Source organism: Dermacentor variabilis, chromosome 2 (genome assembly GCF_050947875.1).
Source record: "Dermacentor variabilis isolate Ectoservices chromosome 2, ASM5094787v1, whole genome shotgun sequence".
NCBI classification, from domain to species: domain Eukaryota; kingdom Metazoa; phylum Arthropoda; class Arachnida; order Ixodida; family Ixodidae; genus Dermacentor; species Dermacentor variabilis.
Window position 1 is genome coordinate 258,736,856 of NC_134569.1, and position 24,207 is coordinate 258,761,062.

Consider the following 24,207-nt stretch of genomic DNA (forward strand, 5'->3'; position numbering starts at 1 on the left):
GTTTAAAGAACCAGTGGCACTTTTCAATGCTGCTGTTGTGTCGGCAGCGGCAGGCAAGCGGGGGGCCCCGACCGGGCGAACGCGCGGCAAGCGCCGGCGCAGGAAGGAGACACGGAGCAAACTGCTCCCGATGAAAACCGGAACGAAGACTCGGCCGACCCACGGCCGTTTATTACTTATAAAGGCTTCACACGCTAGATGACACCTCCAGATTGGCCCAAGCTCGTCACATGACAGAAGGGGGGTGCGCCATCTAGCTAAACAACTACAAAACATACATGTACGACGACACCGAAATCTGACAGGGGGCGGCACTATACTACAGCTGCCATTGCTAGAAATGTGGAAATAGAAAAAGTTCTGATAACCATCATGTGAGAAAATGTGGTAATTCAAGAAAAAGCCATGTTCAGGTCTGAAGTGCATAATTTAAGTTAGTCATATCTCGTGCAGACTGAGTACAAATTCCAGGCTAGAGCATGATGACATGGGAAGCCCCATGACATAGAAATAGAGTTTCTACTTGCCTTGCTCTCCCTGGTTCACCTTTAACTTGAGCTCAGATGACTTTGCGAAAACCAGTGATAAAATTGGGACATAAACACGACAGAAAGAGATATTACAGCACTTTTCATCATGTTTGCATCTCAATTTTTTCGCTCGTTTTATCAAGTTTCAGTATAAATCAACTGGCACAGCAAGCAGCACTTCTACTGAGAAGGCTGTCTGGATACCGTGACTTGCCGTTATTTTGTTTGTATAGGAACAATTTGTATTGTATGGGCTTGCTTCTAACCTTGGAACCAGGATGGACTGACGACAATGTCAAACAACAGTGCCGATAGCAGTGCTTGTCACAGATGACGCTGCTTCTTCAAAAGCTTTGTGTTCAAAGTTTGCCCCTCTGTTTCACTGATTGTCCATTGTGGTAATCACGGTGTAATATGGATTTCTTTCAGAACCAGCTCGTGCTTTGGGATACTCGAAACTTTGAGAAACCTGTATCCTTTGTGGGGCCCAGAATCTGGCATGCTTCTTTCAGTACAGAGCATTCGTTGCCTGTTCCAGCAACTTTTCATCAGTTCTTTCTGTGTCAAACCAGTGAGGAGAGTAGAGCACAACAGGTGGCACATAAAACATCACTGCTGTTCTTGTTGTGAGCTCAGCAGAATATGCTGAGAAAAAATGGCACATAGCAGATGCACTGCCTTCAGGATTTGGCCAGTTTACATGGTGCACTGCCCTCAGGGTCAGCGCATTTTGTTGCCTTCAATGTTGAGTCAATACACCAGCACCTTTACGATTGCGTGACACATACCCGCAATGGTGGTCTAATGGCTCTGATGTCGCGCTGCTATACCCATGGGCACAGGATCAAATCCCCGCCGCCGACTTCACCGCATTTTGATGTGGGTGAAACACAAGAACGCCCGTTGTACCATGCATTTGGTGCACATTTTAGAACTTCAGGAGGTCGAAATTATTCCAGAGTCTGCCACTATAGTGGGCCTCATAATTGTATCGTGGTTTTGGCACGTAAAACCCCAAAATTTGATTTTATATCTTTTTTGATGTCACATAGCATTCCTTCCACAAGGGCAGGACGAGTTTACGTACAGCTGGCGCAAGGTATTTGAGGATGTAGCTTCAGATCACCATAGGCCGCCATAAAGATCTTGTACAGGTTCATGTATGAATGACAAATAAAAGAAATTAACGGCTGAATGCATTAACATTCTCATTGTATCTGCATCTAATTTGATGTTCACCAACGTCTTTGTCAGCTATTTAGCACATTTATTCCAGGGTAGAAGCTTCCAGTTTGGTACACTACATGACACCACATGCGCTCTTAGTCGCATTGCACACCAATCACAGTGACTCGGAGATCAATACCTAATCACAGTGAAAAAAACTTTGTTTTCATGGTGACCTCATGGCTAATTGTTATCTGTGACAAAGAGGTCAGTGCTGGCAATGGCCAGACATCAGTCAGCTGGTTGAGTTTTTCCAGCTGGCGTCACAAGTGGGAACCATGCAGAGCCCATTATGGCCACTGCCGAGCCACTTTAGGTGGCAGTCTGCGTGTGAGGACATTGTGTGCCACTCCCAAGTGTGAGCGATTTGCTTCTCGTGGGGCCTGTGCAATCTAAGAATTGCTGGCTATAAGCTTTTGTGGCCATGTCACCTTCAATGTGGCATCTTAGTAGTTACCAATAGATAAACCTATTACACTGCTATATATGAAGGGAGGCTAACAAACTGCCACACAATGATAAAAACTCTCCAAAGGTGGCTGTTGTGGAAGTACGGACCAACATCAACATTCACTGTCTGATTTGAGCCAGATTCTGCCATTTATTGGGGCTGCAAGTGGTACATTGAAGAACAGTCTGAGGAAACAACAGTAAAAGAATCAGTGTAAGATATTTGGAACAAATATATCAAATCTTGCTTGAAATATTGGTGTTATTCCTGAAGTCGTCGTTATGTCCTCAAATACCTTGCGCAACCAGTGCGCTCCGTGTGCCACAAAGTGAGTTACGCAGAAATTTTAAAAATTGGCTGTAATAAATATCAAAATTCTAATCCTTGAGCTAGATTTGCTCGAATTGGTGGACACTACTTGAACAACAGATCAATAAGCATAATTGACTAATTACCCTTTCAGTGTCACTGATGTACGGGTATGTTCCTGGGTTTTTTGTCTCGCCATGTCACTAACGTACCCGCATGTTCTCCACTCTCTCTGCTCAGATGTGTGCTCTGACTAACTTAGCGAGCTCTCAGGTAGTTTCACCATCTGTTGTATATTTCTAAAAGCATATTTTCTTATCTCTCTGGGTTTGCTCAGTTTGGGCTTTTATTAGTGCACCGCAGAGTGCGCCCCATCGTGGGCATGGTTGCGCTGTGGGGAGCACGCGTCCGCAGGTGGGAGTTGCTGCTTTTCAGGCATGTGTTGGCGCCATAGGTCTCTTGCATGTTTCTGCCGTCTGTCATACGTTTGTGGAAGGTTCCACTCTAGGAACCTTCTACAAGCACATGACACTCTGGGAAGCATCATGGTTGAGAACAATGTCGTGCTGTGGAATTCCACTTCTGTCTAGTTATTGATGACATGATTGTTTATTTACCTACTTCTTTTATTCTCATACCTTTCCACTGTGTTTAGTTATGTCCCTTTGTTTTCAATTATATCTTATTTTCTTTACAGCCTGCTTTTTTATTAACTTTCCTCCTTTTCTGTTCCTGTACAGAGAGACTCGTGATGTGTCCACTGGAAAGTGAAACAGTTACTACTGTGCTTGTGGCGTTTCTCTCCCTCCCCACCCTCCACCCACATTTATTCCTTCTCTGTAAATGCAACAAATACTATTGCTGCCATCATTTCTTGACAGTGGACCTCTTCCACAGATGCAATCACATATATTGGTTTGGCATAGAAATGTGAGAAAGTAATATAGCACGTGGATGCTGTCAGCTATCTGCTTTGTATTGCACAGTTCTGCATCCAGCCTTAACGAGAAGGTTTCCAGGTAACTACACAGACAGAAAACGGCAACATTGTAAAGATTGCCTGGTCGCCAATGAGGTAAGGGGGGGGGGGGATGTAGATTGTACGCTGTGCGCTTGGGCCACACTGAAAAGCTCCTACAGCAGCTGCCGGCAAAGAAGCTCAACGTGGGCACCAGCGTTGTAGAGAAGGAAGTGGTTCACTCATCTATATGCAGCAAAGGTCCACAAAAAACGACAAGAAAAGGAACTGGAGCTCTGCAATTATAACTTGAAATCAAGCAGCACAGGAAACTAAGGCATTCTATTGTTACAGATTCATTTGTCAGTCCGGCGCAATAGTGTTGCACATCTTCCTTGTTTTCTTGCATTCTTTAAGGGAAATTCACTTCTATCAAGATGCTCCAACTAAGCCAGTGCTGCACCCTTTCTAAAGAGTCGTGTGTGCTTGACCAACAATGTTTAGCTACACTGGGGGTATGCTGATGTGTCGTGTATATAAATGTGACTTATCTTTTAGTTATCTCTCCTGAGGGCTATGCATTCACGCTACAGTATACTTCCATTAATTTGAGTCCACTAATTAAATTTTTCGGTAAATTCGATTGCGACCAAAGGCCCCTGCAGGTGCCCATGCTATGAACCCCAACTTTCGTTATTTCAATCCTAAAATTGGCCTTCGCTGGATAATTCGAACTTGACCACTCAGCACGCATGCACCTGGCCATTATGGTGACCTCAATATGTAGCAACCACTTTAGTGGCAGCATCTGTATTGGCGGACCTTAGGGGGACAGACAATTTGCGTTGAACAGATGTCGCCTCCTGTTGGAAAGACTTGTTTTTGGCCTTCCCAGGAAAAAAGTTCCCAGTTAATACTGAAATTAAATGCGACGGGAAAATAACATGGGAAAGAAATAGCACCCACTCGACAATCGACTACTGCCTAATGTCCCACAAGCTGTATGAACGGTTGGGATGTATGGAAATTGATGAGGAAGGTACAAAAAGCCTGGGGAGTGATCACAAACGAATCAAAATCAGTTTTGGAAGGACAGTACCACTGGTAGAAACTAAAGAAAGGAAAGGTATGAGCAAATTGAATGACAGGCAGCTACAAGAAGTGGCCAAAAACATTGAAAGCATGGTATCCAAGCAACCGCAAAGGGCATGGACATACGACGAGTTAATAGGTATTTTTAAACGAGAGCTAGAGAAGGGACAGATTAGGAAACTAGGAAGTAAGCAGGGAAAATATAAACCGAAAAGCTGGGGGGACCGAGAAGTTAAGGAGGCCATAGAACAACGCAAAGATGCGTGCAGTAAACACAGAGCAGCGAAGAAAAGGGGAGCCACACCAGAAGAGGTGGAGACAAAATGGGAGGATTACCTTGCAATGAAAAGAGAAGCATTGGCATTAATTCAAGCCAAGATAGCAAAAGTTGGGGTACAGTGGATGTTAGAGATATGAAAGAAAGACAGAAATGCCTCTAAGAAATTTTGGGAACACATAAAGCAACAGAGTAAGAAGACAGAGGTGGTTCAGCACTCACTGACCACACCAGAAGGAACAAAGGTAGAGGGAGAGGAAGCTCAGGAATATATTAGGTTAACAATAGAGGCAGCATTTGCAGAGCCAGTGGGTAGCGAAATGGAGAACAATGACAACAGCAGGACAGAATTAGAGGAGGAGTACAGAAAGATAACAAGTAAGGAATGGGACAGAATTGAACAGAAGGTTCCCGTGGGAACAGCGACAGGACCTGATGGCATACCTGTGAAATTGATAAGCATATTAGGCCAGAAAAGTAAATTAAAATTACGACAACATATTGAACAAATAGTAGTAGGGGGAGATGTTCCACAGGACTGGAAATCAAGCAGAATGATATTAGTTTACAAAGGTAAGGGAAGCAAGGACAACATTACATCCTACAGGCCAATTAACTATCACATCAGTCATATGCAGAGTAGCAATGCAGATGGTGAACAAGAGAATGGAGGAATGGGCAGAACGTGAAGAGATCTTGGAAGAACTGCAGAATGGATTTAGAAGGAACAGAAGGCTAGATGATAATTTATTTGTTATAACACAGTGCATAGAGATAGCGACAGCCAGGCAGAAACCGCTATGGATAGCTTTTTTAGACATTAGAGGAGCCTATGATAATGTAAACCGAGAAAAGTTATGGAGCCAGTTGAGGGAATATGGTCTAGATAGAAAGATGATTGAGTTCCTACAACAAGTTTATACAGATAATGAGGTAGAGATAACATAGGAGGGGGAAACTACAAAGCCAGCTAAAATAAGAAGAGGTCTCAGGCAGGGCTGTCCATTGTCGCCTCTGCTCTTTATGATCTACATGAGCCAAATGGAAAAGAGACTAGAACAGAGCACAATAGGAACTGACATAAGCTATATGCTGGAAGGGCAGAAGGTAGCTCAAGTACTAGCCGGACTGATGTATGCAGATGATATTGTACTGCTTGCTGACACCCGAGTAGGGCTACAGGAACTAATGAGCATATGTGGAGAGGAGGGAGAAAAATTGGGACTGCAATTCAGTAGAGAGAAGTCTGGGATAATGGTATACAATGAAGAAAGGGGGGAACCATTGGAAATACAAAGCACTAAGATTGATCATGTTGAAAAATACAAGTATTTGGGCATATGGCTAAACGAGGGCAAAAAGTACTTGGAAGAACAGGAAAAAATTATGAGTGAAAAAGTGAAAAGGAACTCAGCTGTAATGAAACACAAGGCACTTTGGAACTATAATAGGTACGAGGTGGTTAGGGCCGTATGGAAAGGAGTTATGGTACCTGGCCTCACATTCGGAAATTCAGTACTGCTCATGAAATCGGAAGTTCAGGCATGCATGGAAACGAGACAGAGAAGTGTAGGCAGGTTGGCCTTAGGAACACACGGGAACACCCCTAATGAGGGAGTGCAGGGGGACATGGGATAGACGTCATTCGAAGGTAGAGAGGCAATAAGTAAACTAAAATTCGAACAGAGACTCCCAGCACTGGAGGAAAAAAGGTGGGCAGGAAAAGTGTAGAAATATCTGTGCATGAAAAGTTTGAACACAAAGTGGACACTCAGAACGAGGAAGCTGAGGAATAGATACCTACAGCCGAGGGAGGGGGTCCAACGTGGTTCTAGTGTGGGAAAGGAGGTGAAGGAGACTGAAAGAAAAATGTGGGAAGAAAGAATGCTCGGAAAGCCAGCGCTATCAATGTATAGGTCACAAAAACAGGAGATTAAGAGAGAGCTCTTATTTGATAACTCGCAGGGCAGCTCACTATTATTCGAAGCTAGGACGGGGGTTTTGAGAACGAAAACATACAGGGCTAAATTTGAAGACGTGGACCTTCGGTGTGCAGCTTGCGGAGCCGAAATGGAGACCACTGAGCATATAGTGCTGAGATGCACAGACCTTCGCCCGACCCTGGCAGAGGGAACAGTGGCAGATATGGAAGGGGCATTAGGTTTTCCCGGGGAACGAGGGCAAATAGACGAGAAAAGAGTGGCAGTAACGAAGGGGAGGCTAGAGGATTGGTGGAGGAAGTCAAGGGATAGATAATACCATAAACCGGGGAGATAATGTTTCCTCTACTGTTTTAGATAGTTAGTTTGGGGGAAGGAGGGGAGTGAAAACTAGGTTAAGGAAAAGAGGATATAAAGAAAGGGAAAAAAATAATAATAATAAAATAGGAGGGGGAGAAAAAGACTAGGTGGCGCCAGCCGCCGCCCGTTACAAAGGGTATAGCCGCCATCCATCCATCCATCGAAAAAAGGGGAATACTCGCACGGCATTGGCGCCTTTGTACCACGTGGGGTAAATCCTGATCTCTGATTGGTCGACCGGGAGTTTCGTTTCTCCGATGCGAGACTCCATGTTAGACGTAGTTTGCACCACGTCGTGGTTTGCACACAGTCTCTGCGCAGTCTAGCTCGCCGTAGCAACGCGACGATGGCTGGCGGTCGACGGAAGTTCGCGACGCCTCATGCTTTCGGGAAAAAACGCAAGCGACGTTCTCGGATGCCCAAGTGGCGCCGGATGAGTCGGCAGTGACGGCAGTCAGCACAGCGACATGCGCCAGCGTGCGAACGGCAGCAACCGAAGCTGCGGCCAGCAATGCGCGTCGACACGCTTCTCATCACAGAAGCCGAACAAGTAGCAATTGAACGTCACGCGGAGGAGGAACGACAGAAGCTATATTCGTTATCAGCTACCCGCCGAAAGCTGTGACTTATCGGAGATTCCCCGGAAGCGGCGGCGAGCGAGACCGCGTTTACGATTCTGAAGGCACATTCACACCGAAAGCGGAGCGTCTAAGCGGACAAGCGGATTTTCAAAGCGGCGAGGCGGCGAGCGCCCGCGCTTGTTCAGACCGGCCGCGTTGTCTGGCTATCCGCGCCGCCAGGAGGGCGGAGCATCTCGCAATTTCTTCAGCAATTTCAGGGATTTGCCGCCATCTCGCGGCACTTTGGGTTTGTGCGCGCACTTTCGATATTTTTTTCTTCGTGGGTTGGCGCGCTCCCGTCCGCTATCTACTTCTGCAAAATGATGAGCTCAGACGAAGAAGACGAGATCGTTGGCATTTTACTCGCCACTTGTCTAGTCGATTTTCAAGATTTGTTACAGCGCAACACAAGACAAGGACAAAAGAAGGTATAAAGTGACGACACGGCGCCGTGTCGTTGTTTTATACCTTCTTTTGTCCTCGTCTTGTGTTGCGCTGTAACAAACTTTACTATCAATCCCAACTAACTAGCCCAACTTGCCATTTTGACGCTTTTGAATAACAGAAGCAAAAGACATTCGTTTACATTCCTTCACCAGCGCTTCCACAATGTCGGGTTCTGATTGGCTGCGGCCAAAGCGGCCAACTTATCCGCTCGGAAAAAAATCGATCCGAGCGCGATCCGGCCAAGCGGCCGCGTATTTTCCGCAAAGCGGAAAATCCGAGGCCGCTTGGCCGGATTTGCTTGTACGCTCCGCCTTCGGTGTGAACGTGCCTTAAGCCTAGCGGCTCTAAATCGCCTGCTTCGGTGCGCGAAATGCGAATTCTGCCGTGGCCCTTTGAACGTGTTAAAGGGCGACTGGGAATATGAAGTGGCCGTGAAACTAGTGGTGAACTGTGCCATTTGCGATGACATAAGCACCAGATGGAGCTCACCAAAAAGAGGGGAATACAGGCTGAAAAAGACCACACCGGCTAGTAGCGTCTGACAAGAAGTACGCCAGAGCAGAAAACTTCATGCATGCCATAAATAAGAGGCGCATGAGAGAGAGCGATGGTGATTATATGCCTGGTGGCTTCTAGTGCAAGGTGGACTTGAATTTCTTGCTGTAATTGCTAAGAATAAATCTAGGTCATGTTCTGGAACTTCGTTTTGCGTTTTCTCAAAAGCTGCATTTCACTTATGACACGGGCTGTTGCTCACAGTATCTTTTGATGTAATAGTCCGATTTCAATTATTCTTGTTGCATTCCGAAGCTTATGAGTTTCTACACACAATAAAACTAATAGAATATGATATCCCTTATGCTAGAATTTTTTGTGGGGCAATACAACAGAGAAGAATTTTGAGCTTCATAACCACCACATTAGATATGGCATTAACTTTTGTAACAATAGAGCTAAAATTACAGTGATGGTCTAATTGTGATCTCTGATTGTTCTAGTATGTGTACATATAAATTTTGCTCTGATATTCAGTGGTAAAATCGTTGATAAGTTGGGCAAATTGATTTCCAGAAAGTATTAATTATCTCAAAAACTACTTAAAATAAGAAAAAATTGATTGCATATATGCTTCTAGCAGGCTAAAGTATACCTTGCCTGAAAATTTCATTTGTATACGACAAAAATTAAAGAAAAAAATCAAACACCAGTGTCTCCCCTTAAGTGTGCAGTTGGCTACTCTGCACAGGGGGACGGGCTAAGGGGTAGAATAGATAGAAAGACAAGAGAAGACTAAAAAAAATCGGGTGCACATTAATTTCCATTTTGTTCAGGAGCTTAAAAGGCACCCCGAAATTATTCTGACAATCTTGTGCTAACATACTGAGTCAGGGTAGGTTCTTGTGGTCATTAAGTGATATTTAAGCACTCCACGAAAAATGGCAGTGGGTTTCTGCCTCTGCAATTTGTGGGAGCTGGTGTATGGGGCTCAGTGGTTTGTCGATATGATTGTATCAGATGTCCAGCCAGAGAGTTCATTGCTCACTAAGACCACACAGCAAATGCTAGAATGTGTCTGAATGGGTTAAAGCCTTTGCATGGCCCATCGCAGTCTCATTGGAGGCATTTTTAGCTCTGCGGGGTCCCTGAAAGGCCTAAACTGGGGGAGTTGTAATTGAGGATGTCTTGCAGTGCTCACTGATGCAAAGGAAAATATTGCAGGTCCAATGTGCTCAGCCTTCTCACCAAGGACAGCCATGTGGTAAAGCTGTACGATGTGCAGCACCCGCAGGGTGTGGCTGATGATGTGGAGCCCACGATGGTAGAACGCACTGTGCAACGTAAGTTCCAATCTCTCTGAATGTGCTGCAAACAATGTGATGTAGTGCACCTCTCTTCCGCTTTGGGTCTGCACCCTGTCGCTACTACAAACTTTTTTAGTATCCATACATGTTCATAACCAAGTTCTCAGTACATTTTCATTCACAAACTGATTGGATATACCCGCCGTGGTTGCTCAGTGGCTATGGTGTTGGGCTGCTGAGCATGAGGTCGCGGGATCGAATCCCGTCCACGGCGGCCGCATTTCAATGGGGGCGAAATGCGAAAACACCCGTATGCTTAGATTTAGGTGCACGTTAAAGAACCCCAGGTGGTCGAAATTTCCGGAGTCCTCCACTACGGCGTGCCTCATAATCAGAAAGTGGTTTTGGCACGTAAAACCCTATAATTTAATTTTTTTTAACTGATTGGATATATTATCATCAGTGGCTTCATCTGCTTTAAAGCGTTTTTGTGTATTGCTTTGGCTCCTTGCGGTTCCACCTACAGGATCTGGTCTTATGAAGTAGCACTGTTTTAATTACTAAAACTGAATTTGATAAGGTTACTAGCTAGGCCGGCTTGTGTGCCGTTAGTATAGATTACATGGTATGTTTGGACAAGGACAATGAAAAGCAAATTTTGGCATTGCCCATGTCACCACGAATGCCGATGTTAATGCGAGTGCAGCAAAGTAGCAACACAACATGCTGCCACCACAGAGATGCGTCATCACATGCGAGACATGCGTGCAGCCAGGCTCTGGACAGGTTGGGGTCACTCAGTGCCACCGCCATGCAGTCCATGCGTGGCACTTGTGTAAAAATATGCATTCCGAGAAGCTTGTCTGGATATGTTACGTAGGTTCGATTGCGCCCAAGCAACATGTAAGTATTAAGTTATTTGTTATTTTTTTGCCATTAATGAATGGTGCATACCCAGTGGCACAAGTTGGCACGAAATGGTTTAAGTGATGCTCTAACCATTCGAATGTAGACCACACAGTGACCCAGGTTGGCGAGAAACTGTTAGAGTTGTAAAAAACACAGACAGACTGACAGGACAGGACAGGAAGCCAGGCCAGGCTTTTAAAATAGGTGCACACACCTGGCAAACTGACAATAATATTGAAAAAAGTTGTGGCCTTCATAACACATGGCAAGGCAAGTACTGCGCATCTCTCGAAACAGGCTACTCTATGCATGTGTTGCCTCTGGAAAACGCAAATTCTTCTTAAGCTGACAGCATGATTTATGGTAATCTAACAATAGCATGTAAAACGAGGCATGAGCACTGCGCCATGTCTGTTCCTCGTTTTACATGCTGTTATTAGATGATCATGCATAACCAACTAGCCCGAACTTTTACTTTAGTGAAGTATGATTTATGCCACACTGGCATGCCTGTCCTCTAAGTTTAAAATTTCTGAGCTTCTGTAATGGCGTCAATTTATTCCTGGTTCTTGTGGAACAGTGCCTCGCGCTTGCAGTGCTTCGGCAGCCTTCCTCCTGTTTTGTTATTTACATTATTAGCACGCTCACACAGAGACGACATGATGACACGGTGGCAATATCATTTATGCATCACCCTGACTGTCCTACATAAGACCAGACACATGAAAAGGGTATGCAGTAAACGATAATGTCACACAGTCAACAAATTTAATGCAATGTTTCTTACTGCTTTTATTACTGCCCCATGTGTTTACGAGAAGAAAGGGTGTTAACCGAGGGGCCCGATTTTTATTAATCATATTGTAACAGATGCGAAAGGCACTGACTAGAAGAGAAGAAAGAGAAGACGAAGATAACGAGGAGTTTGAGAGGCCGGGCTACGCTGCGATCACGCTACGACCATCGTCCATCTCCTGTAAATAAAACCATTTCTTCGCAACTCACCGTAACAGTTGTAGTGGAAGGTGCTGGGTAATCGACACCCAAAGACGGAGGCTGAATCACAAGTTCTTCGACGGAGCCGTCGCCTTGCTGGACTCCCACCGAATCCACCGGAGTTGAATATGTCCCACGACGCAGACGAACAACGGCTCATTCCCACTGCTGCGCCGACCAGTTCCGTTCTACAACTGAGAGATGCGCGTCCCTTCGCCGGAAGATCGGACGAAGACGTCGAGGAATGGCTCATCCATTATAACCGGGTGAGTGCCGCTAACAAATGGAACAGCGCTTCTCAGCTTTCGAACGTCGTGTTCTTTCTAACGGATACTGCGTTGTTGTGGTTCGACAATCACGAGGAAACGTTCACAACATGGGGAAGGTTTGTTTCGGAAATCAAAGAACGATTCGGCGACTGCGCAATGAAAAAGGAAAGGGCAGAACAGACGCTACTGCAATGTGCGCAAGTGCCAGGCGAAACCTGCACGACCTACATGGAGGCAGTAATAAAACTGTGTAGGATGGTGGACTCTGGAATGTCCGAGGAAGACAAAGTCGGGCACATCCTAAAAGGAATTGCCGAGGATGATTATAACTTCCTCATCGCAAAAGACACCCTTTCTTTCGTCGCTGACGTCATTCGGCACTGTCGTACTTTCGAGCAACTGAAGACAAGGCGCATCACGCCGAAGTTTGGCAGGCTAGCCAATGTGACGACAGTTGCAAGCGTGGACACCAACCAGCCCCTCGATCTGGCATCAACGATCCGACAAATAGTTCGGGAAGAGCTAGCCTGCACGCGCAAGTGACACATCCAGGCACTCATAGCTTCCGCATATCACCAGATTTCGAGCCAAATGTGGCATCCTTCTCCCCGTAACTGAGGATTATGAACTCGCGCCCTGACAGCAGCCACGTCACTACGACAGAGGCCCTACCTATGACGCTCGGCCACAACGAGAGCAGCCGCGTTTTCACCCCCGAGGCCCTGTGACTTCTGTCAGGCCGCGACAAGAACAGCACCGACCCTACTACCACGACGCGACTTATGCACGATATAACGGATTTCAGCAAGCAGCAGAGACACGTTATCCACATGACAACGAACTTTCTCGACGACCGCAGCCGCCTACCATTCGTTTCGAGGAAGACGCTGTGAACCGCGACCCTCTCGTATGCTACAACTGCGGTTCCACAGGCCATATAGCTCAGTATTGTCGCCAAGGCCGTCAATCATGTAGGACACCACCGATGTTCTCGCCACCGAGAACTCGTACTTCATATGACTTGCGGACGACCGATTTGCTCCCAATGGACCACTTCTCACACGAGACCAGGCGCAGCAATTCGCCAGCATCTGAGCGGAGTTTGACGCCACCAAATAACCGTCCCCGTCGCTCTTCATCCCCTTGGCGCCATTCTTCCTCACTGCCGCCAGGAAACTAGCATCCGCGGCCTGTGGAGATGTGGTCGCCGGACGGTCTTTGCAAGAAATACCTCTGCCTGTTGTGATGTTCAAAAACAAAGTGAATGTTTCGATTGACGGAATACCGACCATGGCGTTAGTTGATACTGGGGCGACTGTGTCTGTGATGAGCCTCGCTTTCAAAAACCGGCTAGGCCACAAAGTTATGTTTTCTTGGAACGACGGTATTACCTTTCTTGGAGTAGGCGGCGAGTGGCTTCATCCCCTTGGTGTTTGTGCTGTGAGTGTTTTGTTGGCTGGGAAAGTGTTTGTGTCGGAATTCCTTGTTCTTTCTCGTTGTTCGCACGACGTTATTCTTGGTATCGATTTTCTTGAACAGTGCGGCGCTTCCGTGGACTGTGGTTGTGGCGAAATCGCATTGAACAAGTTATTTATATCAGCACATTCCGAACAAAGCTTGGGTGGTGAAGACGGGGACACAGACACACTCAGTGTTATTGATGAAGTGATTGCACCATCGTGGTGCCTGACGCCCGTTCGTGTTTCTACAACTACTGTTGATGCTGATTGTGTTGACCTTGTAGTTAGGCCTCTCCGCATAAACTGTGCTAAAAAATATACTTGTGCCCTGCTCTGTCGTGTGCATGACGAAAGGAGTGCCACATTGTGGGCGCTGAACTGTTCCGCCACACCGGTTGTCCTTCCTCGCGGTATGAAAATCGCTCTTTTCGATGAAGCCGCATGTAGCTCAATAGCGGCACTCACTATGGACGTCTCTACAGCTTGCTCTCCTTGCGATAATCGCCATTCTGAAGAGCTAATGCTTGGCATGATCAGCAAGGCTCTCGGTACATCGGAACGGCAAGCACTGGTACAAGTCCTTGCCAGGCATGAGGCCGCATTCGACTTCACGCATGGAGATGCACCCCTTCATTTACCGTCGTCCCGCGCTCGTCACAGAATAGATACTCGCTCAGCACACTCCATCCGCCAGAAGCCCTACCGAGTGTCATCGTCCGAGCGCAAAGTTATTGCCGAGCAAGTCAAGGAGATGATGAACAAAGGTGTCGTTCAAGAGTCATCTAGTCCATGGGCAGCCCCAGTAATCCTGGTCCGAAAAAAAGATGGCTCCTGGAGATTCTGCGTGGTTTACAGACATCTAAACGCAGTGACGAAGAAGGATGTCTATCCACTACCGCGAATCGATGACGTCATTGATTGCTTACACGCTGCTTCTTACTTCTCAACACTTGATTTGCGATCGGGGTATTGGCAAATACCTATGGACCCTGCCGACAAGGAAAAGACCGCTTTCGTGACTCCAGATGGCCTATTCGAATTTAATGTTATGCCTTTTGGCCTTTGCAATGCTCCTGCCACCTTTGAAAGATTCATGGACACAGTGCTACGTGGTCTAAAGTGGGAGATATGCATGTGTTACCTCGATGATGTTGTAATCTTTGGCCGCACGTTTGAAGAACATAACGAACGCCTCAGCCTCATTCTCGACTGCATTGAGAAAGCTGGACTGGTCCTAAACTCAAAACTAAGTGTCGGTTCGGCGAACGTCAAACACTGGTCCTGGGACACTTAGTCGGATGGCATCAGACCCGATCCTCGTAAGATTGAAGCAGTGAGCTCCTTCAAGCCACCGCAGTCAGCACGAGAACTCCGCTTATTCATTGGCCTATGTTCGTATTTTCGTTGTTTTGTTCCCCGGTTTGCCGACATCGTTTACCCATTGACAAGTATTTTGCGACAAAATGCATCCTTCAATTGGACACCAGAGTGTGACGCATCATTCTCTCAACTGAAGTTTATACTAACGTCAGCACCCCTCTTGCGTCACTTCGATCCATCTTGCCCGACTGAAGTTCACACTGATGTGAGTGGAATCGGGGTAGGAGCGGTGCTTGTACAACGTCACAGTGGCGCAGAACATGTTGTCGCATATGCCAGCCGTTGTCTGAGCAAATCTGAACGCAATTATACGGTTACGGAACAGGAATGCCCGGCAGCCGTTTTCGCCGTACAAAAGTTTCGATGTTATCTTTACGGTAGACCATTCAAGATTATCACCGACCATCATTCTTTATGCTGGCTGGTCGGTTTGCGTGATCCCTCTGGTCGCCTCGCACGTTGGGCGCTGTGCCTCCAGGAATACGACTTTGTGGTATCGTACAAGAGTGGCCGTCGTCACGCTGATGCATACTGCCTCTCTCGGATTCCTCTTGCGACTACCGACTGCGATGCTAAGAATTTTGACGACTGTCTCGCTGCTGTTACTCCTACGTTCCCTGACGCGGCAGACTTTCAGCGAGAACAACGGGATGATGTTACCCTTGATCCGCTTTTTGTCGCCGCCCGTACTTCTAAAGGCAGTGGTCGCTTTACTGTCCGTGATAAATTGCTGTACAAAACTAATTACTCCGGGCATGGAGCGCGTTTTCTGCTTGTTGTCCCCGAGAGTTTCCGCTCCGACGTTCTACGCGCCATGCATGACGATGTGACATCCGGCCATTTCGGCTTCGTACGAACGCTGCACCGCATGCAGGAGCGCTTTTACTGGCCCAAGATGTACGAAACAACCAAGCGCTATGTCACTAGTTGTGAAACATGCCAACGTCACAAGCGACCGACCACCGCAGCCCCGGGTACCCTTCGGCCATTGACACCGCCCAGTACGCCGTTCGAGCAAGTAGGCATTGACCTTTTGGGTCCATTCCCGTTATCTAACAACAAGAACCGCTGGATAATCGTCTGCGTAGACCATGTTACACGGTATGCAGAAACTGCAGCCATACCATCTTCCACCGCTGCTTGCGTGGCGGTCTTCCTGCTCCATTCCGTGGTCTGTCATGGCCCACCACGTGTCATCATCAGCGACCGTGGTCGCCAGTTCACGGCTGATGCCATTGAAGAGTTACTTCATTTGTGCACTTCTCAGTTCCGTCATTTCACGCTGTATCATCCACAGCCCAATGGCCTCGTTGAAAGGACAAACAGAACGCTGACTAACATGCTTGCCATGTACGTCTCCTCCAATCATAAGAACTGGGACGATGTGCTGCCCTTCATCACTTATGCATTCAACACGGCGAAGCACGAAACCACGAAGTATAGCCCATTTTATCTCCTGTATGCAAGGTTACCGCGAAGCCCTCTGGACACTTTCTTACCCTTCGTTCTGCGCAGTGATGATTCTGTATCGAAGACTTTGTGTCTCGCCGAAGAAGCGCATCAAGTAGCTCGTCTTCGTACTCTGGCCTCGCAAAGTCGTTCGAAAGAGCGATACGACGACCGTCATGTACAAGTATCGCTGCAAAACGGTGACTTAGTCCTCCTTTGGACACCGCAACGCTAGCGTGGATTGTGCCAAAAGTTGTTGTCACAATATTCAGGCCCATTTGTAGTTGTGGACCGCCTGAGCGAACTCACTTACGTCATAGCTCGCCTACTGTGCAATGGTCGGCGATCAAGCAGAACTCAGCTGACCCATATTGCTCGCCTGAAGCCTTTCTACCCTGCTTGTCCATCCTGACTCGCCCCACGGGCTTCGTCTGCTTGCGGGGAAATGTAACAGATACGAAAGGCACCGACAAGAAAAGAAAGAGAAGACGAAGAGAACGAGGAGTTTGAGAGGCCGGGCTGTGCTGCAATCACGCTACGACCATCGTCCATCTCCTGTAAATAAAACCATTTCTTCGCAACTCATCGTAACAATATCATCAGAAGCCAACAAGCAAAGACACCGACGACTGTATAGGACACATGTACTGATTATATCAGCGCGGATGCGCATCGGTGATGCGCAGTGTGTACAGCGCGCTGCATTCATGTCTTTATAAGCCACGCTCTCAATAAACCTTCGTTCTTTCCTGCACTGACCATGCTGCTGTAAGCATCGTCTCCCTTGGCACGTTACATGGTGTCAGAAGTTGCTCCGCTGCCTGTCGACGCCTGAGGGGAATCGTACCCGCGAAGAACGCATTATGGACCTGCTGAAGGCACCACCGCCATTGCGGCTGACGGGTAACGTCACGGAAAACTGGAAGCGTTTCAAGCAGAAATTTGAGTTATTTCTGCAGGCAACGGCGGCAAAGGACCGGCTGTAAATGGAAGCATCGAAGGCAGCCCTCCTGCTGAGCATGGCAGGTGACGACGCGCTGGATGTCTTCAACAACTTCCAGTTCGCGCTGGATGAAGACAAGACCGACTACAGTACAGTGGTGAGAAAGTTTGATGCCTATTGTGCCGAAGTGAGCAATGAAGTGCACGAGAGATATGTATTCCGTTCAAGAAAGCAAGCGGAGGGTGAACCATTTGAAAAATTTGTTCGTGACCTGAAAAAGCAAGCAGCACAGTGTAATTTTGGCGTTTTGCAAGAATCCATGATAAGGGACCAGATCGTATTTGGCACGCACGATCCTAGACTACGGGAGAAAATGCTTCGTGACAGCCAACTGACTTTGCAAAAAGCAGAGCAAATGTGTAAAGCAGCGGAGAGGGCAGCACAGCGAAACGAAGTATGGCGTAGCGGAGAAGACAGAGTCGATGCCGTATCGAGGCTCACGGCGCCACCCTCAAAAGAGTGGAAGCAAGGAAAAGAACGATTTCACTGCCGTAAGTGCAATCGCTGGCATAAACCGAAGCAATGCCTAGCGTTTGGAAAGAGGTGTCGTTTGTGCCACAAGCTGAACCACTTTGCAAGTAGTTGCGCGTCAGCGGTAGTCAGCGAAGTAAAAAAACAGCAAGACGAGGACTTCGACATCCTCGAGATCACGACATCTAGTCACAAAAGGGATTGGACGGTTAAAGCCCAAGTTCACAATCGCGGGATAAGCTTTAAAGTGGATACGGGGTCGCAGGCAAGCCTGTTTCCCATGTCAATTTACCGCCAACTGAGGGGAGCTGGAGAGTTGAAGCCAACGAATTCGGTGCCGAGGGCGTATAACGGCGTTACCATAGCGTGCTATGGAACATCTATGCAGGAAGTAAGGCTTCGTAATACTTCTGCTACGGTCACATTTTTTGTTGTGAAAAATGGCCGTCAGGCCATACTCGGGCTAGAAGCTAGTGAGGCTTTGGGGCTGGTCCAGCGTAAAGTAGGTGCCGTAGACAAGATTTACAACGACGGACTTCTCAAGAAATTCAGGCATGTTTTCGAGGGCCTAGGTTGTTTGCAGCAGGCATACAGCATGGTCCTGCAACCTGAAGCGGTGCCAGTCGTGCAACCAGCTCGACGAGTTCCTTTGGCACTGGAAGAGCCTCTAAAGAAGGAACTTGAAAGAATGGTGCGTGCTGGCATAATTGTTGAAGTGAACGAGCCTACCGACTGGGCCAGTCCTTTAGTTCTGGCAAAAAAGAAAGATGGCACGCTATGGTTGTGCATGGACCCAAGAGCTGTTAACAAGTACATAAAGCGGCAGCATTTTCCGCTTCCTAGGCGTGAGGATTTGGAAGCCTGTTTAGCCAATGCCGCGTACTTCAGCTGTCTTGACGCGAACTCCCTATCATCAGATACCGCTTGACGAGCGCACATCTAAGATCTGCACTTTCTCTTCACTGTTTGGGAGATACCGTTTTCTGCGTCTGCCTTTCGGCATTTCGTCCGCACTGGAGGTATTTCAACAAACCATGAGTCAAGTATTCGAGGGCCTACCTGGGGTGCTGGTATACATTGACGACATTTTAGTTTGGGGTTCCAGTAAAAAAGAACACGACGAACGGTTGACGGAAGTGCTTAAGGCTGCCGAGAAAGCAGGATTGACTTTCAACGCGCAGAAATGCAAGTTTGGTGTGAAATCAGTTAAATTCCTTGGTGACGTCATAAGCCGAACGGGCATATCCCCTGACCCAAAGCTTATCGAAAGCTTGGCGAACATGCCGACACCAACGTTCAAGACTGACGTCCAGCAGATGCTGGGAGTGCTGAACTATTTCAGCAAATTCGTGCCACGGTTGTCCGAGTGAACGACGCTTTTACCAGAGCTTATCAAGTCCTGCGCAGAGTTCCAATGGACAGCAAACCACGCGAAAGAGTGGCAAATCTTAACGCAAGTTTTGACTACCACCCCCCTACTTGCAATCTTTGATCCGCAACGAGAAACTAAGATAACGTGCGACGCATCAAAGGAAGATGTCAATGCAGCATTATTGCAAGGCTACAATGGTGAATGGCGACCGGTAGCGTATGCATCTCGTGTATTAACCTGAGCCGAGCATACCTATGCACAAACTGAAAAGGAGGCACTTGGAATTTGTTTTGGCTGTGAAAGGTTTCACGAATTTGTGTATGGAAGAAAAGTGCTTATCGAAACAGACCATAAGCCGCTTATAGCGATTGCGCAAAAGGAAATCGCCGACATGCCACCGGGAGTGCAAAGATTCTTCTTGCGGCTACTAAAATACAACTTTGTCTTCCAGTACATTCCTGGAAAACAGCTGGTTCTCGCTGACATGTCACGCTCAACGGCTGACCAGGGCAAAGATCAAGTTGGCACTACTTCTGATACCGCAGACGACGTGGAGATCCATGCGGTGCAGTCCTTGGTGGGCTACATGGTCACTTCCGAAACGCAGCGGTTACTGCAGCAAGAAACATCTCGTGACATATACCTACAGATCGTGAGGAAGAGCTTAACAAGCGGGCAGCCGGTGAACGGGGAACTCAAGCGTTTTGTGAAAGAGCTGTCAGTCGTTAAAGGAAGAGTGCTGAAGGGCTCGAAAGTTGTAATACCGAAGAGTATGCAACAAAGCATCCTGAACAGAATACATGCTGGCCACCTCGGGTTGAACGGGGAACTCAAGCGTTTTGTGAAAGAGCTGTCAGTCGTTAAAGGAATAGTGCTGAAGGGCTCGAAAGTTGTAATACCGAAGAGTATGCAACAAAGCATCCTGAACAGAATACATGCTGGCCACCTCGGGTTGCAAAAGTGCAAAGAGAGGGCCCGAACTCTTGTATTTCGGCCCGGTCTGAGTGGCAATATAGCTGCGCTAGTAGAAAGCTGCGCAACCTGCCGAAAGTACGCGTACAGGCAACCACATGGACCACTTTTAATGCGGCCAGTCCCAAAACGTGCTTGGTATAGGGTCGGCGTAGATATCTTTTCTTATGCTGGAAATTCGTACGTGGTTGCTTACGACGCCTTTTCAAATTTCCCTGAGGTTGAGAAACTTGACGACACAACTGCAGCAACTACGATCGCAGCCCTTAGCGCCATGTTCGCCAGGTACGGCGTACCTGTAGAAATTTGCACGGATAACGGACCCCAGTTTTCAAGCCATGAATTTGCCAGCTTTGCCAAAACATACGACTTCAACCATGTAACCTCCAGCCCCCGTTATCCGCAGTCGAACGGCTTGACTGAGAAAGGTGTCCAAATCGTAAAGCGCATCCTGAAAAAGACTCGAGAGGTGAGGGAGGACTTCTGGCTGGGTTTACTAGCCTATCGCTCAACACCACTGGAAGATGGGCATTCTCCGGGTGAGCTTCTGCAAAGAAGGCGACTTCGTTCTAATCTTCCTGACTTCAGTAGGGCGTCCCGGACCCCTGTGAGGAAGCACCACCAAGGCAAGGCCGGGAAGCCTTTGCCAATACTGCGCAAAGGCACGAAGGTGAGGCTTCAGGATGCGACTGCGTGGTCCCCAAAAGCGAAGGTCGTTGGTGAAACTGCTCCACGGTCCTATTTGGTATGAACGCAAGATCATTGTGTTCTGCGGCGCAACCGCCAACATCTACTTAGGACGGGTGAACAGTATAGCGGTGAAAGTGATGACGACTGCGAGGAGATTCCACCATGTGAAAGCTCCCGTGCGCCGGCGCCTGCAGCACCAGCTGAACCAACAGCGCAAGCCTCCAAGGCGTCATCTCTAGAAACAGCCGTAGGATCAATGCTACCAGCAAGTGACGGCGATCCTTCGCCTGGCATCCAACCGACGCATGCTACTAGAAGGTCGATTCGTGTCGTCCGGCCTCCCCAGAAGCTTCATTATGATGAACATTTTCAGCAAGTGTCATAAGTTTTGACAAATGTGTATATGTATCTAAGTCTCTTTTGTTTGTTGCCCAAGGGAGGATCTATTGGGCACGTGTACTGATTATATCAGCGCAGATGCGCAGTGTGTACAGCGCGCTGCATTCATGTCTTTATAAGCCACGCTCTCAATAAACCTTCGTTCTTTCCTGCACTGACCATGCTGCTGTAAGCATCGTCTCCCTTGGCACGTTACAACGACAACATAGGGGAAATTACTTGTACTTACTAATTGAATCAATGAAATGATAAATAAATGGCAATGAAAGTGGATGGAAAAACAACGGGCCGCAGATGGGGAATGATCGCACATCTTTGCATTGCGTGTTCGATCCTCTGCGAAGACGTGGGATCGTTCCCCACCTGCGGCAAGTTGTTTTTTCATCCACTTTCATTGCCATTAATTTATCGTTTCTTTGATTCAATTAATTCAATTTCAACATCTAAGAAACTACTCAAAATTCTTAACTCCTTTTGATTCTTGGCCAATCCCTCAGAATGGGCTGAGCTATAACACTGAGGAACAATCAACTCACAAATGAAAACTGTAGTAGCAGAGAGTGAGAAGGAGGACATTTGCAGGATGCTGCCCTGTGTGAGCTTCACGCAGGGCAGTGCAGGTATCTTGCAGAGGCTGCTGTTATGCAGTGGATTTAGTTGGAATGATGACAAGGAAAAAAAAAGATATTTTAAGGTGCAGGTGAGAATAGCCGCCCCTGTCCGCGTGTCGTTGCAGCCTTTCCCGGAGCGGTGGTGCTGAGCTCCTTCTCCTGGCATCCCCAGGATGAGAACCGCATGCTGGCCGTCACATCGACCAGTGCAGCCCGAGATTACACGGTCTTTGACCGCATCACGTTGGTGAGAGCACACTTTGAGTAATGGACAAAAATGCTGAGAGATGGCACTCAAAGGGAACCTGTTGCACCTTTGATGAAACTTGCTTAACTGTCCCATAATAAAAGAGCAGTGCCTCATGAATCTTCTTCTTAAGAGAAGTTTTCGAGTAGGCCCTAAAATAGCTTAGACTGTTTATATAATGCAAGTCTTTGGAATTGGAATTTCCACGCTGTAAGCGGTACCACACTGTAACCAAAACATTTTTAGAAGGCATGTGTGTACAAAACATGTAGCATATTTACTCGCGTAATGAATGCACTTATGCAATGAATGCATCCCCAAATTAGTCGCAAAATGTTTTTTCTTTTTCCTCGCATAATGAACGCATCCCCAACTTTGCTACTGTGCAGACCCATGATCGAACGGCCGTGCTGTAGTTTTCCCAAGAGGCTACAATCTTTGACTCGCACATGTGTTTAAAGCAAGCGCACTTAATGCTTAACACATCCTTTTCACCAGTGCTGGTGCAAAGGCACCTCACAAATTTGAGAGAGGAAAAACGGAACCGGCTCTCCGCAACATACTCAGTTTACATACTTTACGTTGATTTAATAGGAGAGTACATGCGCGGGATGCGCGGCAAGGCGCAGCGCATAGGAGAGTCTAAGTGAAGAAGGGGCAGCCGACACTTGGTCGGCATAGTGGCCATAGTCGGCCGTAGTATCGAATTCACGTGTCTGTGGCTCACTTTTTTGCCTGCCTTGGGTTTCCATGTGTGTGATATGTCGAGTTATATGCCTGCTGCTGGACATGGGATTTATCTGCTGACAAAACAGAAATGCTGATCGGACAACGATCAACCTTGACATGCCGATGAGCAGGATGGTCGAGGAAAGATAAGCACACAGCGTGCTTGTCGAAACAGGTTCGCGCTTTAACAGGATGCTTGCGATAATGGCAGACTGTCAGAAGCGGTTGCGAGGACGAGCTGGGGAGCGATTGGATATTGCTGTTCGAAGCGCGCATTCATTTTTACCGCACGCGATTGGCCTAGGCTGCACCAACATTGCACAGCTGAGGCGTTGGTTCTCTATTCCGTGGGGGAACCACGATGTGAGTGAAGCGGCCAGCGACTTGAACGACAGGTCTGGTGGTTCCACTGTGGAGTGAAGTTACGGTTTGCAAATGGTATATGTGTATTTTTACTGCAAAGATAAGTTATCTTATGCATGTTACAAATCATTGCAATCTTGCTTTTCAACTTTCACTGTTTTGAAAATGTCTCCATGAAATTTACCCCGCATAATGAATGTACCCCCCAACCTTACTTTTGTATATTGGAAAAAAAAGTGCGTTCATTACGCAGGTATATACGGTAGCTCAAGCAGCCACATGTGTCCAGAAATCGCAGCATACAAGTGGTATGTGCCCTCACTTTTGTTAGCGAAATAGTTCCTCCGTTTTCCAAGACCACCACTTCAAAGCATTTCACTAGCTCTGCTCCAAACCACAGCTTTGGCAAGACAGCACTGGTTAGGCCTAGTTAGAGGGGTGTCAGGTGGCACGCCATCACAGGAAGCTCGCCTTTGATATATGTTCGTACCTGTGGATGAATACACGGGAATCTGGCGCGAGATCACGCACACAGCCTGCACTAACAGCAGCACACGTGAAGTGGTGTTCGTGGACAATCAGGGCGCATATTCTGTGATGATCACTCGGCAATACTATCGCCTTCACGTGACGTAGTGCTCAACAAGCCAATCAGCTAATATGGTTTTGCTCAGTCAGCCAATCAGCGTGCACCTGATGCCGATACTCTCACCGAAAATGATCGTCACAGAATATGTCCCCAGCTGGCAAATACAACAAAAGCATACAGCAAAAGTTTGTATGTGCTTGTACTAGTAGGAACTGAGAAAGCTCGCATGTGGACAGCATTCCAAAATGATGAATTTGCAGAAAACAGGTTAAGAGTGATGGCGTA

The 24,207-nt window shown here is 47.3% G+C and overlaps 1 protein-coding gene across 14 annotated transcripts in view; it reads left to right on the top strand.

The window, feature by feature from the left end:
* Positions 1–24,207, top strand: part of mio (GATOR complex protein mio) — a 560,893-nt gene that overhangs the window by 249,885 nt on the left and 286,801 nt on the right. For all 14 annotated transcript variants that reach the window (XR_012826275.1, XM_075682897.1, XM_075682900.1 and 11 more), the window contains 4 exons: positions 960–1,001; positions 3,537–3,592; positions 9,931–10,049; positions 22,120–22,241. Coding sequence is in view for 13 of the 14 variants with exons in the window: in XM_075682897.1 (XP_075539012.1) it covers positions 960–1,001; positions 3,537–3,592; positions 9,931–10,049; positions 22,120–22,241 (339 nt within the window). In the remaining variant the exon portion in view is untranslated. The remainder of the gene's footprint in view (positions 1–959; positions 1,002–3,536; positions 3,593–9,930; positions 10,050–22,119; positions 22,242–24,207) is intronic.